Source organism: Anolis carolinensis, chromosome 2 (genome assembly GCF_035594765.1).
Source record: "Anolis carolinensis isolate JA03-04 chromosome 2, rAnoCar3.1.pri, whole genome shotgun sequence".
NCBI lineage: Eukaryota > Metazoa > Chordata > Lepidosauria > Squamata > Dactyloidae > Anolis > Anolis carolinensis.
Genome location: NC_085842.1, coordinates 299,795,016 through 299,813,299, shown reverse-complemented (window position 1 = coordinate 299,813,299; position 18,284 = coordinate 299,795,016). Strand labels below are relative to the sequence as shown.

At 40.5% G+C, this 18,284-nt stretch overlaps 1 protein-coding gene across 2 annotated transcripts in view; it reads right to left on the bottom strand.

Moving 5' to 3' along the window:
• Nucleotides 1–18,284, bottom strand: part of hcn1 (hyperpolarization activated cyclic nucleotide gated potassium channel 1) — a 239,717-nt gene that overhangs the window by 7,237 nt on the left and 214,196 nt on the right. The window contains exons 7-8 of one of the 2 annotated variants that reach the window (XR_001729856.2): nucleotides 4,300–4,464; nucleotides 1,704–1,787 (exon numbers count right to left, since the gene is read on the bottom strand). Coding sequence is in view for 1 of the 2 variants with exons in the window: in XM_003216221.4 (XP_003216269.1) it covers nucleotides 4,300–4,464 (165 nt within the window). In the remaining variant the exon portion in view is untranslated. The remainder of the gene's footprint in view (nucleotides 1–1,703; nucleotides 1,788–4,299; nucleotides 4,465–18,284) is intronic. The other variant, XM_003216221.4, reaches the window with a different exon arrangement.

Below are 18,284 nucleotides of genomic sequence, written 5' to 3'. Positions count from 1 at the left end.
CCTCAATCCTTGGGAGTATGCTCCCCAATGGGGATACTGCCTATCTTGTGATTAAGGGGGAAGAATACTAAGGGAGATAATGAGCAGCACCTCCTTCCACCCTGCCTCTGAAGTGATATATGCTGGTGGAATCTCAGCATTTACCACTATCAGGATTCTGGCCTTACTTTTTAGGTTTCAAAAGCACTGTACATGCTTGTAGTGGCATGGGCTCTTCATAGATAGACTTTTAGCTAGTGTGACCAAATAGTACTGCATGTTCCACATGGGCATCCCAGGATATGTTGCCCATGAAGAGGACATCCCAGGATACGTTGCCCATGTGCAAATAGGCCCTTTCCGTAGCTCTTAAAATACTAGAAATCTACTATTTATATTGTAGATTCCCCAGTATTTTACAGAGGAAACTAGAGACCCGTGTGGCCAAGCAACATCAGCTTCTTATAAAGATTGGTAAAGTTGTTAACACCAAAGCTTGCAGCAATTTGTTCTTGCTTGAACCTATTAGGAAGGGCAAGATTCTATCCCTTTCTCTCTGCTGGCATAAGCCATTGCTACACTTGAGAAATCCCAGTTAATTGAGGATTAATTGAGAAATCCCAGTTAAAGCACTGCAATGCAGGGGGCATTCCTGGAGCCCTCTGGGCATCCACATGGGTAGTTGGACTGAGGTTGAATTGGAGTTGCCATTGCTGTATCACTGCCAACAAACAACTCCCTGCCATGGGCTTGCTGGCGATGTTGCATTTCCAGATCACATGGGCTGGGTGCCTTGCTGTGACCTCACAAGGAGCAATGTCACCAGCACGTCTCTGGTAGGGAGCTACTTGTTAGCAGCTATAAAGCTGTTGGTCTATGGGGAGAATGGACAGTGGTTTGGGTTAGCTCCAGTTGGATCCAACTATCTACAACTCCAAAAAACAAGGATCACTTCCGTGTCCTCTAACAACTGGGAACCCCTCAATCCTTGGGGGTATGCTCCCCAATAGGGATACTGCATAGAGGTGAGCTTAGAGGTAAGTCTTTTACCTTTTGGGCATGTAGATATGATCTTATCTGCATGAAAACTGCTTTTGTACTTTAAACCAAGTATGAAGCAAGTTGAAGACAAAGAAGGACAAAAGTGGGAGGAGGAGACAGCACCTGGAACATTGCAGCTGAAAAGTGACATAAGATAATTGGGAGCATCCCTGCCAAATTGGTGCATTTGGAATACATGTTATTTGCAGCAGAGGAAAAATTTAGCATAGGTATACTCTGCATCAAAGCTTGGAAAATACTTCTTCAGATGATAATTCCTAGATTCCCTCAACCATCTCTGATAGTTATTGTTCAACAAAGTAGCTTTTCTCAAGCTCTGGTCTGAACACACAAATGTCTATGTAATTGTTCTGTCCCAGAGTTATGGTTGTGTAGGAGGTTATGTGGCTGTGGACCAGAACAATCAGCTAAACAACTGAAGGGCCTTAAATGCAGAAACTGATTTCCAAATGTTGAATTAGCTCACCATGCAAATTAGCAATTATTTCTGCACCTGATTTCAGAAGAAAGGCTCTGTGATGGATTTAGAAAACTGTTGGTGAGCAATATTTATACGAGAGGCATTTAGAAGCAGATACTGAGAGCTTCTCATATTAATTTGGAAGAAAAATTGAGCTTAGACACTATAATATTCCTCTTGAAAATATTAAAAGCAGAATTACCTGAAGTAAAAGAAGGGACGCTGTATTATCTGACTGCAAGAGCCAGAATATTATACACTAAATACTGGAGAAGTCTTCAACGGCCTAGATTAAGAGAATGATATATCTGATTATGGGACACAGCTCTCCTAAGTAAACTGAAATGGGCTTTATGGGTTAAAATGGGAAATGTAATGAAAACTGAGCTGAAAAGAATTGGCATTACCTTATTTGGTACTAGAATGCAAGGCAAAAAAAGGCATATAGCAAATCCTTATCCACTGTCAATATTTGCATGCACAAGTGTTTTTGGTTGCTACGGTTCTATAATATGTATAAAATATAACTTTTAGGGTACCCTTTAAATACATAACAGAAACATACAATCATGAAAGAAGGACATTGCTCAATCTGTGCAGGTGAGTTGTTCTACAAGTCTTTCACATGGGGTAATTGAAAGCAGTCTTGATGCAATGGCCATAACGCATACAGTGGCACCAGACTATAGTCAGTGATGACCCCATTACATGTTATTTTAACAAGAGTACTAGGATGATATCACATTAAGTGTTTTAAAGTGCTGGTTTCCACTTTCAATAGTGTGGCTGCCTCCTGCAGAACTCTGGGGTTTGTACTTTAGGGCAGGGCTTTTGGAATTCTCATCCACAGAGTTACTCAGCTTCCCTAAACTATGAGCCTGCAGAAGGCAGCTACATGATTGAAAGTGGGACCCAGCACTTAAAAATACGAATGTGAGAAGGCCCCTAGAGAAATTTCAGGATCCCCTCCTTCACATGCACACTGGCTTTCATTCCATTAGTGGCAAACATGCATATAGGATTCCCTTAAAGTATGTCATTTTCTCGGTGTTGCCAAGAGTGGTATTCCCTTCCTCCTTCTGCAGTGTCCAGCCTCTCCTCCTCCAGGCCAGATTACTGTTCAGTCCCAGAAGACCCACATGTTCATCCAATGCCTTGTGGGGGCTATATTGAAGAAGTGATTGGCTAGGCCTCCATAGAAAAACAAAAAATGATCATAGCAGTGCCGAAATCCAGCACGATTCTTCTGAGGGTCCTTCCACACATTACAAAGACATGGGAGAAACTGGGATATTATATCCAAGTTCCTCCCGGGCTTTAGTATCCACCCTCATCCCAAACCCCGGGCTTTATCTGGGGGGCCTGGTCAATCAGGTTAATCTGGGAGGGTATGGAGCCAGCCCCCAGCCTCCCATTCTGCTCCGATACTTACTCAAGAGGTCTAGCTGCATGCTCAGACCCCTCCGCCGAGAGTACCTGGCACATCAAAATGATGCATCAGGAGGTTGGGGGGGGAAGGGATTCCCCCCATCCTCCCAACACATCATTTTGACATGCCAAGACCTGTCAACAGAAGGGCCTGAGCATGCAGCCAGGCCCCTTGGGTAAGTTTAGGGGCTGGGGGGCTGGGAGGGGAAGGTGGGGAGTCATCACATTCCTTTGGGCTTTTAGAGCCCAAGGAGCTGGTATCACTGTGGAGATTTACCCCCAGGATCGTGGAAATGATCCCGGGAATCAATTTTCACAGAGCCCACACATTAGATTAAGGTCCAGATATTTCCGGATGTTTAATTAATCTGGAATAACCTGGGAAATCCCAGTTTACTCGATTGATTCAGGTTTACCTGAGGTGTCATTTGAACACCTCAGGTAAACCCGAGTCAGGTCATGCAATATCAGCCTGTCTGGAAGGGCTCTGAGAGTACTGCAGCAAATGTTTAGCATCTGGACACAGCCAGATGCTTATTTGAACCTACCTGCTCTCCACAAGGCATAGAATAGCTATGCATGGAGGGAAACCGCAGTAGTAGTACAGTAAATGTAGGATGTGAGTCATGGTGTTCTAAACCACTTGATACTTCTGTAGTATGCTTGAGATTATCCATTTATTTTCCTTTTCCAGAATGTTTTGTTATCAAATGCCTTCTAGGGTGTGTGAAACATGGTGAACTCTCCCACCATGTTCAGCCCTCGAGCCAATTTATACCCAGGAGAGTCACATTAAAAAAAAGGAAGTGAACTGAAAGTGAAACCACTTGATACTTCTGTAGACTGCCTGAGATTAACAATTTTATTTCATTTTCCAGCTACTAGCCCTCATTTGTTGTATTCTTTGAGGTGGGGTTAAAAGTGGTGCTTGCAAAATACTCAAAAAAGATATATTTTTGTACTTGGGTATTTTTTCAAGCCAGCAGAAGCTCATGTCATTTCCAGAGTGTGGAAACCCAAGGACCAAGATTTGTAATGATCTGTTATTATACAGTCTTGCATAAAAGCCTTTTTCTTACTAGTTTTCAGTAAACGGTTGCACAAAACATTTAAACATGTATTCTTCACATGAAAATATCTGTTACTCTATTCCCCCACCCTCATATTTTTATGGGAAAAACAGAAGGAACTACTTGCTCCAAAGATTTTCCACTCCCTCCACTCGAGACTTCATGTCTCTAATCCCACCTTTAAAAACATCAGCATGGAATAAGGCAAAGTGTTACTTTTCTTGACCCGCAAAGAAATAAAGATTAATGTATGGTTCAACAGAAAAGAAAATGAAAATGAGCATGAGAAGAAATGCATACCTATCCTGTCCAGCCTGTCAATGGCCACAGTTTCAAAGGCTCTTCTCATCATGGGGTACTCCTCCAGGACTTCATTGAAGTTGTCCACAGAAAGAGAATATAGCCGGCAGTATGTATCTGCTTTCACACTGGCAGTGCGTCGGCCCTTGGTCAAAAGGCAGATCTCTAAAGTTATCAAAAGAAAGGGGGAAAGGGGAAACGGTTAAAGATTGCAGCTGGAAAATAGCAGATTTTTTTAAAAGGTAATGATTCAAAACAATATTTCTTGCAGATTTGAAGGAACTTTGTATCTTTCTAAGCAAGATAAATACAGTCAACCTGCCATAAAGCAGAACACTTGTATTTAATTTATAATGAAATAACAATTTTTCAAGGCACTCCTTTCTCCCTCTCTTTTTCTCTTTCCTTCTTCTCTCTTAATAATTCTATAAGTACAGATCCTTCCAAGATGTCTGCAGGCTTGACTTGAGCTATTTTATTACTTATTGGTGCCACCTTTCATTGCGAGAGCAGGATCAAATGTGTTCTCTTCCCTTGAGGGTGCTTCCAACTGCATACCCTTTTCAGCTCCATGCAAGTAAACAGTATGTGAAAAATGAAACATAAGGCATCTTTGCTCAACATTCTATTATTCAGGGATGGCAGAAATGGAGAACTATGTTCTTCTTTTGACTATTTTCCAATTAAAAGGCAGGCTTCACGAATTTGCTATTTATTATTCTCATGCATTCATATAGAATTTTTTCTGTTTGTCCTATTCGTATGGCCCTGTTTCCGTTTCCATCCACTGCTTCAGAAAACGGGTGCCTATACAAATGAGCTTTTCCACCCAAGGTCTGAAAAAAAACCTGAAGATTTTCAGACCTTGGGCAGCAAAGTGCCAGGGTCTGCCAGGGCCTACATCCAAGCGGGCTCAGCGCCTGGCGATCAACGCTTGGCTGTAGGCCTTGCCAGGCAAGGACTATATCTGAGTGAGCCTGACGCCCGGTGCTCGGCTGTAAGCCCTGGCTGACAGAGCCTACAGCCGGCGCACCAAAAATCAGCCAAACAAATGGCTTCCATTCCCCCCTTTTTTGTTTTACTGATGTTTCCATTCGGGAGGGGGTTGTACTGTTCTGTGCCATCTAAATGAATGGAACAGCATGAAAACACAAAATAAATAGATGAAACGGTAACCGGACCCATGACTACAATTTATACAGCTTCCCGTGCTAGCTCTGAGTTTCATTTGCACACATTGTAATTTGTTTTCTTCAGAGGAGATAAAAATTTTTGTCTGAGTCTCCTACAGCATATTCCACATCAGTCCCTAAGGTTTGTCACTGCTCAGGAGAGTCTGAGCTTGGAGAGACAAGGGTGAAGTAGAAAACCTTTCTTCCACTTATTATAGGAAATTTAGAATCCAAGCCATTCAAAAGTATAAGTGGTCACTCCCACTAGCATTATATTTAAAGGATATACATTGCTTAACTAGCTTCTACAAATTCTAGCTTGTTATCAAGGAATTATTATCATAGATTTAAAAAAATGATCCAGTAAACAATGCAGGGAGATTCCCAATGGCCTTATTAGCTAGAAATGGCACCCACACTGGGAGGAAATTCTCAGGATTGATGTCATTGCTATATAAATGCTATTTTAATGCACTTCCATTTTAGAAAAAGGTTAATATGCCAGGGTGTCTAAATTCAGCATAATCAATAAATGAAACAGGAAAGGTTGTGCAGAAAATCATTAATATGAGGATCATACTAAATTTATCTCAGGGTAGAACTAACTATACCTATAGGGATTCCTGCAGCTGAACCAATGCCATAAACTGCCATTGACTCACAGTTCCATACCATAACCGGCAGGCAGATTATGCCTTGGGGACCAATACCATTCAGTGCTATATTTATGATTACCTTTACTTGGCTGTAGAAAAAAACAAGTGCCTTTTGAAGATAGGAAGAAAATGGCTGAAAATTCACATAAAATTATTTTACTTTCCAAATAAAACTCTTCAAAGTTTGTTTCAGTAAAAGAAGTTAAATGGCAAGCAATTTACTGTTGATGTAATAGCCCACTAACCAAAATATATGTGTGTGGTTAATAGGAAGAAAATGGCTGAATGAGTAACATTTAATGTTACTTGTCTCTTGGGTTCAATCTGTCATCAGCTGAGATTACTCAGTGGGATAGAATTGCTCTGAAACTGCCATTGTATAGGTGGAACACAAAACAATTCTGACAGGAGAAGAAAATGGCAATAATAGCAGCAAAACAGGGAGGAAACAATATTTTTAATGCTATCATGACCCTTCTAAGCAAGGTAAAACACTGGCGAGGCATACTAGAATTCTTATACCGAATACTATGCTTAATAAGGGTTTTACTCATCTTGACCCATCACATTATATCTGCCACAGCCTCAGTTTTCCTTTGTCTATTGACTCCCTTAATTTTTCACCATTAAGGGTACATTTACATGTAGCCTTAAATCTAAGGCCAGTCCAGAGTAGCAATACTCTCGATCAGCCTGGGGTGGCTACACTGCCCATCGCAATCTTGGGATGGAGTGCAAGCCATTGAGTCAGACTGATAACAGTTTTGCCCTGCTTGGATGGCCCCTGGTGCCACTGACAGACAGCTTCTGGCTGTCACTGGGAACCTTTGCTAACATTAACAAAGGCATATGTGCAACTAGGGAAAAGAAGGATCATTTCCCCTGGTTGCGAAGGATTCTTTAATGAAGTCAGCAAAAGTGCCTGGTGGGGCCCAGGAGTCCTCTGAAACTCTTTCTTGCTTCTTCACCACACGAGTCATTTGCAGCATCAAATGACACTTTTGCCTCAACTGAGCCTCAGAGACCCACATTGCTCATCAGACAACACAGGCTCACTTTCAGCGGGGCTCTGTAGCTCAACTGGAGCACAAGCATCCTATGACGCTGTGTTAGTGACACTTCCCCATGTGTAATACGGAAGCGTTGTTGAGGGCATGGTGGGGTACATAACTGTGTCGCTGCCCTACCAATTTGCCATGGAAGCTGGTGAATCGCCCAGCAGGACTTTATCCATGTGATTATTACTTCATTCATGTGAAGAGGTCCTTGGTCTGCTCCAGTGATAGAACATCATTATGAGAAAGGGAAATTGGGTGGTGGCATCGACTTTTGTGGACAGTGGATGGGTTCAGATTAGAGGCAGTCCAGCTGTTCGCACTAACTTTGGAATGCAAAGATTCAGCAACTACTCCTAATGAATGGTAAAACCAGTTACATGGATATCAAGCTGCCAAGCTGAGTTCAACATATAGTGACTCTGTGATTGTGAAACCTCCAACATTCCAAATCATCAACAGTCCTGCTGAGTCCTGTCATAGTTTTCTTGGTGTAATCAATTCATTTATAACACGATCGTCCTCTTTTCCAATGCTTTCATGTTTACTGAAGATAATTGTCTTTTCTAATAAGTCATGTCATCTTATGATATGCTCAAAGCATGATAGCCTCAGTGTGGTCATTTGGGCTTCTAGGAAGAGTTCAGCCTTGATTTGTTCATGGATCTTATTTTTCATTTTGGCAGCCTGTGGTTTTCTCTCCCTAACAGGGCCCCCCAAACCATATTCAGCTTTCTATCATTATTCCATTCATTTACCCTCTCCATTTAGATAAGAGCCCACACAACTATATAACAGAAGAGAGCAGAGTGAATAGAAGCTGCTGTTCTTTCTCCTTTCTCTTGCCTTGTCTCTTGCTTAGAGAAACAAATGAAAGGCAAGGACAAGAAAAAGCTGGACAGGAGGGGTAACAGAAGTGGGCACCTTTCTGGGATTTGATCTTGGTATGTGCTCAACTGCAGACTAGTAGGATTTCCACAGTACAATTTGTGATTCTATTGTGATGCTGTTGATTCTGCTACAGGTTTGGAAGCATTAGCCCCGGGGCTGCCCAGTATATCAGGAATCAGGCCTGGCCCAACACGGCACTCTGGCCACGCCCCCGCGTTGGGCGCCACCTTCCCAGGGGCGCTATTGAGCCCCTGGGAGGCGGGGCCACACCTGGTGGAGGCGGGGCCGTGTGACGCGGAGGCGTGGTGGCCAGGTCTGGCCTCGCCTCCCGCGGGGCGCGCCATGGCGCAGCCAGGCCAGGGCGCACCCTGCGGGAGGCGGGACCGGCCACGCCTCCCGTGGTACGCGCCCGCTGCAGCGGGAGTCCTTTCAGGCTGCGGCCTGGAAGAACTGCCGCAGCTTGGCTGCGCCAGGGCGCACCTCGTGGGAGGCGGGGCCACATCTGGCCCCGCCTCCCGCGCTGCGCACCCTGGCCCCCCCTCCCATGCTGCCCGCGCCGCAGGAGGCATGGCCGTCCGGCGTGGGAGGCGGGGTTAGGGCGCGGGAGGTGGGGCGAGTCCTGGCCACGCCTCCCGTGGCGCAGGGGAGGGGGCGCAAAAAATATTTGCGTACCCCTTTAAATTTCCTCGGGCCGGTCCTGTCAGGAATACAGGCCTGGCCTACAAACTATGCATAGGCAAAACCTGCTATGCTTCATTGTAGTGGAAAATTCAGAAGTCATGTAGAAGAGGCTTAAATGAGGTGGAGTTATCATCAATCCTATTTGACAGCTAAGTAGAAAGCAGCACATGGTTTGAAAAACCAAGTAAGTATGAATCGGTATCTATCTCATACTATGGAACTCATCAGTGGAAATTGTTCCCTAGAAAAAGGGGAAAGACCTTTAATAATAATAATAATAATAATAATAATAATAATAATAATAATAATAATAATAATAAAAACTTTATTTATACCCCGCCACCATCTCCCCAACGGGGACTCGGGGTGGCTTACATGGGGCCATGCCCAGAACAGTACAATATAGCAAAATATAAAACAACATATCACAATACAATTAAACCATTTACAATGAGCTCAATACTGCCTATGACTGTTTTATTATATGCAATTAATGTGAACTGTGGAGACATCAGGATTAAAATATGAAGCATGAAATTATATTACATTTTAGAGGATTTATTGGCATGGAGTTCTGATGCTGATATCTGCCACATTTTTTGGTCATACCAGTGTTTTTTTTTAAATGCCAGTTGTGATTGTGACATGTACAATTTATTTAAGTATTTCATTTTGCTTTTATCTTCTCATCATGAACTCATTATTAATCATGGTTTTTTAAATTTAAAAATGACTTGTTAGATGAACTCCCTGAACCATATAAATAGTAGCTTCAGTTGTGGCCCCCCAAGGTCATTTACCTGGCCTATGCGGGCTGTGGCGCAGGCTGGTGAGCAGCCTGCTGCAATAAATCACTCTGACCATGAGGTCATGAGTTCGAGACCAGCCTGTGGCGGGGTGAGCACCCGTCAATTAAAAAAAATAGCCCCTGCTCATTGCTGACCTGATAGTTGCATCTATCAAATAGGAAATAAGGTACCACTTATAAAGTGGGAAGGCAAATTTAACTAATTCACGACGCTGAAATGAGGAAGTGCCGTCACAGTGGATGACAAAGCAGCTGCTCCCCCCTGTGGCCAGAATCGAACATCCCCTCAGGAGAATTGCCTCTGCGTCTGTCTCTGTCTCGGTTCTATGTATATATGGGCATTGAATGTTTGCCTTATATGTGTGCAATGTGATCCGCCCTGAGTCCCCTTCGGGGTGAGAAGGGCGGAATATAAATACTGTAAATAAATAAATAAATAAATAAATAAACCTTAGACTTAGAGTCACCCTAAGTCTGAAACGACTTGAAGGCACAAAACAATAACAATTCTAATTAATTTGACTGTCTCATCAACCAGAAGCAGGACCACACTTCTAACTGAAATACTGGTGAATTTATGTTGGTTAAAACTGTGCAATGTCATAGGAATCCATGTTTTTTTCAAACCATAGTCTGCCCCCCCTCAATAGTCTGAGGTGACCCTCTGTTTAAAATGTTTGAGGACCTTTGCTCTAGAGTAACATAAATACAGGTTGAATATTGCTTATCCAAAATGCTTGGGATCAGAAATATTTTGGATTTCAGATTTTATTTTATTTTTAATATTTGTATTTGCATATATATACATAATGAGATATCTTGAGGATGGGACCCAAATCTAAACATTAAATTTATTTATGTTTCAAATCTATCTTATATAGGTGGTCCCCGAGTTACAAACATCTGACTTACAAATGTCTCAATGTTAAGAACAGGGGTGAGATAATGGGAAGTGAGAGAAATCTAACCCAGGAAAGGAAATTCAATCCTGAAAGTTATCATGGGGAAAGGTGTCTCCACTGAAGCTTTCTCACCAATCCTTGTTTCCAAAACAAACCATTTTTTTCCAAAATCCAATTATCTCAGGGGAAGAAAGTGAGATGAAATCTTCTAAACAGGGGCACAGACAGCAAAACAAACTCCACAGGAGTGTTAACCCTTTCCTATGCTATCTATCTATCTATTGGCTGGATAAAATATACCTGTTCTGACTTAGATACACAATCAACTTAAGAACTCACCTACAGAACCTATCTTGCTTGTAATTTGGTGACTGTTTGTATACATATTCTGAAAGTAATTTGTACAATATCTGTAATAATTTTGAGCATGAAATTTTTTGTACATTGAGCAATCAGAAAACAAAGGTGTTACTATCTCAGCTATCCATGTGGTCAATTTCAGATTTTGAAATTTCTGGATAAGGGATTCTCAACCTATATCCTTGCCCACATTTCAACCCTGTATTCTGCATATGACATCCATTCACAGATTAGTTCTGTTGGAGAGACGGTAGGATGGGGTTGGATTTTTTAAAAACAGATATCTTAAATATTTCAACATTCTACAGAAGTACATCTGACTTGTTTGAGAGTTAAAATTAGAGTTTAAGAATGAATAGAACATCCATGCCAGCACTAGGTTATCTTAGGTTCCCATACCAATGCTTACTTATATTATGTAACTATATTAATATAATTCTTCCATTTTTCTTTTTTCTTCATTCAGTTACAAAAACATTAGCTATGTAGCTGTCAATGAAATTACAGCTGTGGACCTAAACAGTCAGCTTAGCTGTATTTTCACTTTTGATACTATAAAGGACCTCCAATGTAAGAAAGCCCAAGTTTAGTCTCAATATGATCCTAAAGTTCTCAATGTTAGAAGAAAGGAAATTGATATTGCTAACTGATAGACAGATAGATAGATAGATAGCAAAAACTCAACCTTATATCAAACAAATACTAGGGTGGAGGGAGGAAAAGATCTGAAGAATTGTGCACGTTCATCCAATAAACTTGCATAACCAAGATTTGGAAGTATATTAATAAAGGCATCTCTTTATACATTTAGTTTAAGTATTAGTTCAACTGATGAGAAAAGAGAATTCAATTGAGTTAAGTTCTACAAAATTCTGAGGTTGCACAACCCAGATGCTCAAACATTCCTATGAGTTGTGTTCTGTGATCTATCTCAGGAGTCCAGTTTCCCGAAACAAGGAAGCAAACAGTTTTATATGCAATGCTTTTGCTATCCAGGACATAAAACAAAGCCCCCACAAAATAATTTTGCAACTTCAGTTAGCTTGATTTGCTTGACTGCTCCTCTCTCACTGAACACACAATATTTAACAGCAGAATGGAAAACCATGAAAAGAAAACTAATCAACTAACTAAGCCAATCCCCAGCTTACTGGTAGTTCTAATTATATTTATGCGCCAATATCATTTGTGTCTATGGCTTTCTTTTAATTACTTAAATTGTTTTTTTCCCCAAACAATTGCTCACAAGAACATTTAAAGGATGAAGGCTAATCATTCTTCTATTGAAAGAAGGCAATCTGAAGACAAAAAGGCAATCCTCATTTATTTCTGCAAACCAAATTTTGTGCAACACAACTGGCAGTTTAGGAAGACAAACATTTCTGGATTTATGTTTCTCCTAAAAACAGATGGGAACATACCGTGTTTCCCTGAAAATAAGACATCCCCTGAAAATAAGAGCTAGTCAAGGTTTTGGTAAATTGCCAAATATAAGACATCTCCTGAAAGTAAGACCTAGAAGGAGGGAGCCTCCGCCGTTGAGGAAGGTGCATGCGGCGTAAGGGAGGATGGAAAGGCGTACACATTGTGGTCACTGTGATTAAAACACGGTATAATTAAGCTCAGGGTTGTAACCATAATTTTAAAAGGTTTTAGTAATTACACCTAATCAACGATAAATCAGAATTTTGACAGTTGATTGGACTGACATCACCATGAATGCAATATAGACCAGAAAGCTCTCAAAAGACATTAAAATTGGTCATCCAGTGCTGCCTTAGTAAAGCAGCTTAAAATCTCCATTATTCACCCATATACAGACAACTGGGCAGGCTAAAATGAATGCACGTTCTGCTGGTATTGCCTCAGTCAGTTTGCCCTATGTTGTGTAGCAAGGATTATTCACTGTCATTGAATAAATCTTGCTTTGTGTTCATAAATATCAAGATCAGTAAATGTATCATATTTTTGTAAATGGAAATAATGGTAGTAACAAGAAATTCTTGATAGGATTCACAGTTTGTCTGGTTATGCTGGTTTGTGATGACAACTTTGTACAGTATATAATAAAGGTTCATTTTTTTGTTCAACAATAAATGTGAATTCTTCTTCATGAAAAAAATAAGGCCTAGCACATCTTTGGGAGTGAAAATTAATATAAGACACTGTCTTATTTTAGGGGAAACAGGGTATTTCTTGCAGATAAAACAAATGATGCAGAAACCCTCTGAGTATTTCTTAAATTAAGTGCCCTATGAGATTTCTGAAATGTACAGAGCTGAAGAAAGGGTTCTACTCATCTTCTCTCTCTCAAGGCAACTTGTTGGTGGAGTATTGGGGGGGGGGGGAGGAGCATGTCTGCCACCTGAAGTGGTCTTGAGTCTGGCTCAGGTACAGGCAAGGAAACTTTCCTTCTTTTTTCTCACAGTCAGCTTCGTAGGAGTGACTCATGAGGAGTTCAGTTTTATTTTCTGGGCCACTTGGCAGTCATTTTGAGCCCCTGGCACTCTATCTGAAAATCTTTTAAAGCAATTTCAAATTCTTCAATTTTGCAAATGATACATAAAAATATCAAAAAGTAAGGAGGCTAGTCCCAAGTATTCTTATTTAGAATACTTGGGATTAGAAGTACCGTGTTTCCCCAAAAATAAGACAGTGTCTTATATTAATTTTTGTTCCCAAAGATGTGCTAAGTCTTATTATCAGGGGATGTCTTAGTTTTCCATGAGGAAGAATTCACATTAATTGTTGAATAAAAAAATGAACATTTATTATATACTGTACAGTTGTTGCCATCACAAACCAACATAACCAAACAAACTGAATCTTATCAAGGATTTCTTGTTACTGCCATTATTTCCATCTATAACAACAATCTATAGTATGTACATTTACCGATCCTGCATGCTTTGGTGTTCTGTTTGGCAGGCATGCTTCCAAAAAAAAAAAAACTTTGCTAGGTCTTACTTTCAGGGGAGGCCTTATATTTAGCAATTCAGCAAAACCTCTACTAGATCTTATTTTCTGGGGATGTCTTATTTTAGAGGAAACAGGGTATTTCAGATTTCAGGATTTCTTTTTATTTTGGAATATCTGCATTTACATATACATAGTGAATGAGGGACAGGAGAGGGAGGGCTAGTCACTCATCCAGCATCTGCTTGGTTTTACTCCTCAAAGCACATTTTGTGTCCTATTAGCAAAGTAACTGGATGGGAGGAGAAAAGTCTCCCGCACCCACCTTGACTCTTTCTCATTCTCTCTGGGCTAGATACAGGTGATGGCCAATGGACTCATTCCCAGGGTGACTGTCCCATTGCATTCTGCCACTGACTGGGTAGAAGTTGAGCATAGAAGCATGTGGGTCATCTGCTTTTTATGTGGGCCTTGTGTAAGTAAAATCTCTTGCCCTTATCCCTCTTTTCTTTCCCCCATCAGAGCTCCTTGAAGAAAAAGTCAAAGGGTGTTGTATGTGTGAGTAATCACTTTCCCTCAAAGGTGGAAGTGGACAGCTGGAAGCAAAAGATTTCAGTTTGTGAAGTATTTCATATTTCCAGGTAAGGAAGACTCAATTTCTACTGAAAAAGACAAAAGCTTCTGCAATACTGTTTGGTTCTGGGCCCTGCTCCCTACTCCTTGGCTGCTGAGCTCAAGTAATTTGTGCCAGTTCCTCCCTCTAACATAATGGTCTCAGAAAATGCATACCATATCCTAATAAGGGTAGAATTTTATTAGATTTGAACACTCAGACACTTCAAAAAACTATAAGCAAGGTCTACTGGGACTAAAGCTCTCATAAGGTGATAATATATGAAGTTGTCCATGCATCAATTTTTCCTTTTTCCCACCACAGCTAGAAGTGCACACCAACTTCCCACTCTTTTGTGCATGTGTGGTTGTGTGTGTGTGTGTGGGGGGGGGGGATCATGCAGTAGGTATCACATCCCACAAGTAAAAGGTCATTCTAATGGTATTGCTCGGTCAGCACTGGACTGTAATTTGAACAGTCTCTGACACATTCCAACTTATGGCTACCCTCGGGTAAAGCTATCATTGACGTTTCTGGGTATGAGTGCTTGTGAACACTAGTTCTTAAACTGATCCTCCAGATGTTTTGGACTTCTAGAATTCCTGACTATTGGCCAAGCTGTTTGGGGCTTTGGGAAGTTGAAGTCAAAACCCCATTGAGACCAGTTTGGGAAGCACTGATTTGGAAGTTCTGCTGCAAATCTCAGCACAACACTGTCAAACTATTAATAGCTCCATATTACAGTAAATACTATGCTATAGAAATAGTACCAGTAAACCCATGGTTGTTACACAGCCAAGGAGTAGAAAGTTATAAGCCATGAACTAATGAATAAGGTGGTAGAACACCAGTTCTTTTTGTAACAGAATAAATGGACAAATCTTTCTTTCCTCCACACAAGTAATGTTTTATGGCTTGTTATGACAACTGGCACATAAGGTGTTAGGAAAGGGTCATTCCGTCTAACTTAAAAGAAGGAACTTACATTGCTCACAGCATTATGAGACTTATCTCCTGCTGTGCAACTCCAGCTATTTAAAATATTTCCCTCCATTTATCAGTCCTTCCTTCCTTTTCTGCAGGGCAGCAGAGGGCAATGTGGGCCACCACTCCGCAGGCGGTCCTGCTCCTGGAGCAACTCTGAGCACAGGTTCTCAAGTTCCCTACCAAGAGAGAAGGGCAGTTTCCTATCTGCATGAGCTTATTTTAAATAATGCTGAAGGAGGAGGCAGAGTCTTGTGTAGGAATATAAGGAATATTCACTAAATTTCACACTTTTTGACACAGCTAGACATTCTGTTAAAAAATCTGCAGCTTTAGCAAGATTTTTGCTTTCTGTCTGACAGCAAAATGAGCCCTCCCCCCTACATCAACTTCTCTTAAATCTGTGCAAAAAGGCTTTGCACAAAATTGGTCTCTTTCCTTCTTTTTAAGCCCAACACATCTTTTCACAGAGCAAGGACACTGTATGACTATAAATCAAAAAGACACAGCCTCTCAAATGTTTCCATTTTAAAACTTCCATGCAACAAGGTAGCAGAAATCATTTGCACAATCTGCTCATAAACTTGCTTTGCAAATGCAGATATTCATCTGAAAACTTTCATCTGAAAATACAAAAAAATATTGTGATGTTTTTTGTTCTTCCTTTGGAGATATGTAAGGATACCCTATTCCTGTGCTATTCTAAGAAATAGGAACATTTTCTAAAGTGAAGAGACTGAGTGAGAGCCAGAATGGTGCAGTGGTTTGAGTGTTGAACAATGACTGGAGATTCAAAACCCCACTTGGTTATGGAAACCCACTGGTTGACCTTGGGCAAATGGCACTCTCTCAGTCTCAAAGGAGGCTCTGAGACAACTACCTTTGAAAAAATCTTGCCATAAAACTTCACCTTGACAGGTTCATCTCAGGGTGAGAAACACCCTAAGGCAAACAACAACACAACACGGTAGTGTACAAACAACAGTATTATCTTCTTTCTGCACTGCTAAGATGTTACATCTTGTACACATAAATCTCCATGCAAATATTTGGCTTTAAGTCAGTCATCTTCAACATGTCCAGAATTGAGGTGCTACTGAAAACTTAATGTGCAATGTGGGACACATTTCTCAGAATCCCTGGACTTGGAGGGCTGTAGTAAAAATAGCGAACAGGTGGGTCAGGGCCTGCATAAAAAGCTATGTTTATGTTGCTTACAGGTCTTCTGTTACCACAAAATACATCCACAGATTATAATAACTAGAACAACAGAGATCATTGTTATGTAATCGAGATTCCTGTGTTGTCACAAATACAATGAAAGAACTAAAAGTGCATTAAGGTGTATGACACAAGTTAAAGCCTCTGCAGGATAGAACACTGTCAATGCCATGCATTTGTCTGGATCCTAGATGTCTATCTTGTTAAATAATCCCACATTTTTGTCCCAGAGGAAACTGCTTTAACAGAGATACTCCTCTAGTTAAAATGTTTTTAATTGAACGGGCTACAAGAAATGGTGGGGAAGAAAGCTGAAATGGTTTCCCTGGATCAGGTTTGAGAAACATCTGAGCCCCTTTCTCCCTCCTGTCCTACAAATGCTGCTGTTCTTTTAAGACTAAAATAGAAGAATAGCTCACTCTTGAAGACCTGGCAATGTGTAGTTGACAAAGCACGATTAGCCCACTAATTCCCAAGTAATTTCCTTATAAAATCGGACCTCTTAGTGTAAATTCCAATATTTCAATGCTGTATCAATATTCCATTATAAAGAAAAAACTTATGATCGACAAAGCCAACATGCAGTGGAAATTATCTTCTAAGAGTTCTGCATCCAAGACCCAAGTCAACCCTTCATAGTTTAACTTTTGCAGATTTATTAATGTTTTCTCATGGAGTCTCCAGGTCTGCTAGAGAAATTCTGTTGTCAACTTCTGGCAGAAGTTGACCACAAACTCATACTGGAGGATTTAGAGATTTCTAGAGAGAACAATTCTCTGGGAAGTCAGGTCCTCCATAGGACTTTATTCCATCAGAAGCTGACCATAGAATCATACTGGAAAACCTAGAGATTCCTAGAGAAATGTTATTTCGTGTTAAAAAAGAGCATTTTTATTCATGTTTTTGCCACTTTCACAAGGGTCCTACAATCCTAACCTCCATGAAAGTGGAGGGTTTGGTTTATTTCTATCTGGTATCATTTTTCCAAATGATACCTCCTATCCTTCCGTAGGAAGGTTAAAACTTGGTTATGGGGCCAGGCTTTTGAATAATAATTGGCAGCGTTAATTATTATCATGTACGCTGAACTCAATCGACAGACCCAGTTTTTTGAACTGAACACGCCTACCTGTATTTTATAATGTGTTTTATGAATACTGATGTAAGTTAATAATAATTTTTAACTGATTTATATTGCATTGTATAATTTTTATATATGCGTTTTATTGTAAGCCGCCCTGAGTCCCCTGTTGGGTGAGAAGGGCGGGATATAAATATTGTAATAAATAAATAAAATAAAGTAACAGGGCACATTAGGACTATTCAAAACAGAGTCATCTAAAGTTGCTTTTTGACAGCCAGAAAGTTGAAAACTTTTCACAGCTATTTTTTATATATCAGTTATTTTCCCAGATCAGATTACTTTGTAATTTGACACTTTCAGAAAAGTCACACCATATCTAACAATGATAAATGCCATATAAGGATATGTAAGATATGCCTGTGCCCTCAAATCTGCCATAAGTTCTAGAAGGCTCAAAGAGCTTATGCTTTCCCATGTTGGTCACTGTTGATCTAACAAATACAATTTTATGTGCTCTTTGATGGGTTCAAACCTTCCTTGAGATTTATGAACTAATATAAGAACTATTACTTTATAAACTGTGAGAGTCTGACATGCTATTGTTGTTCAATAACATTGATGCTTGAATCTTTCAGTGTTTAT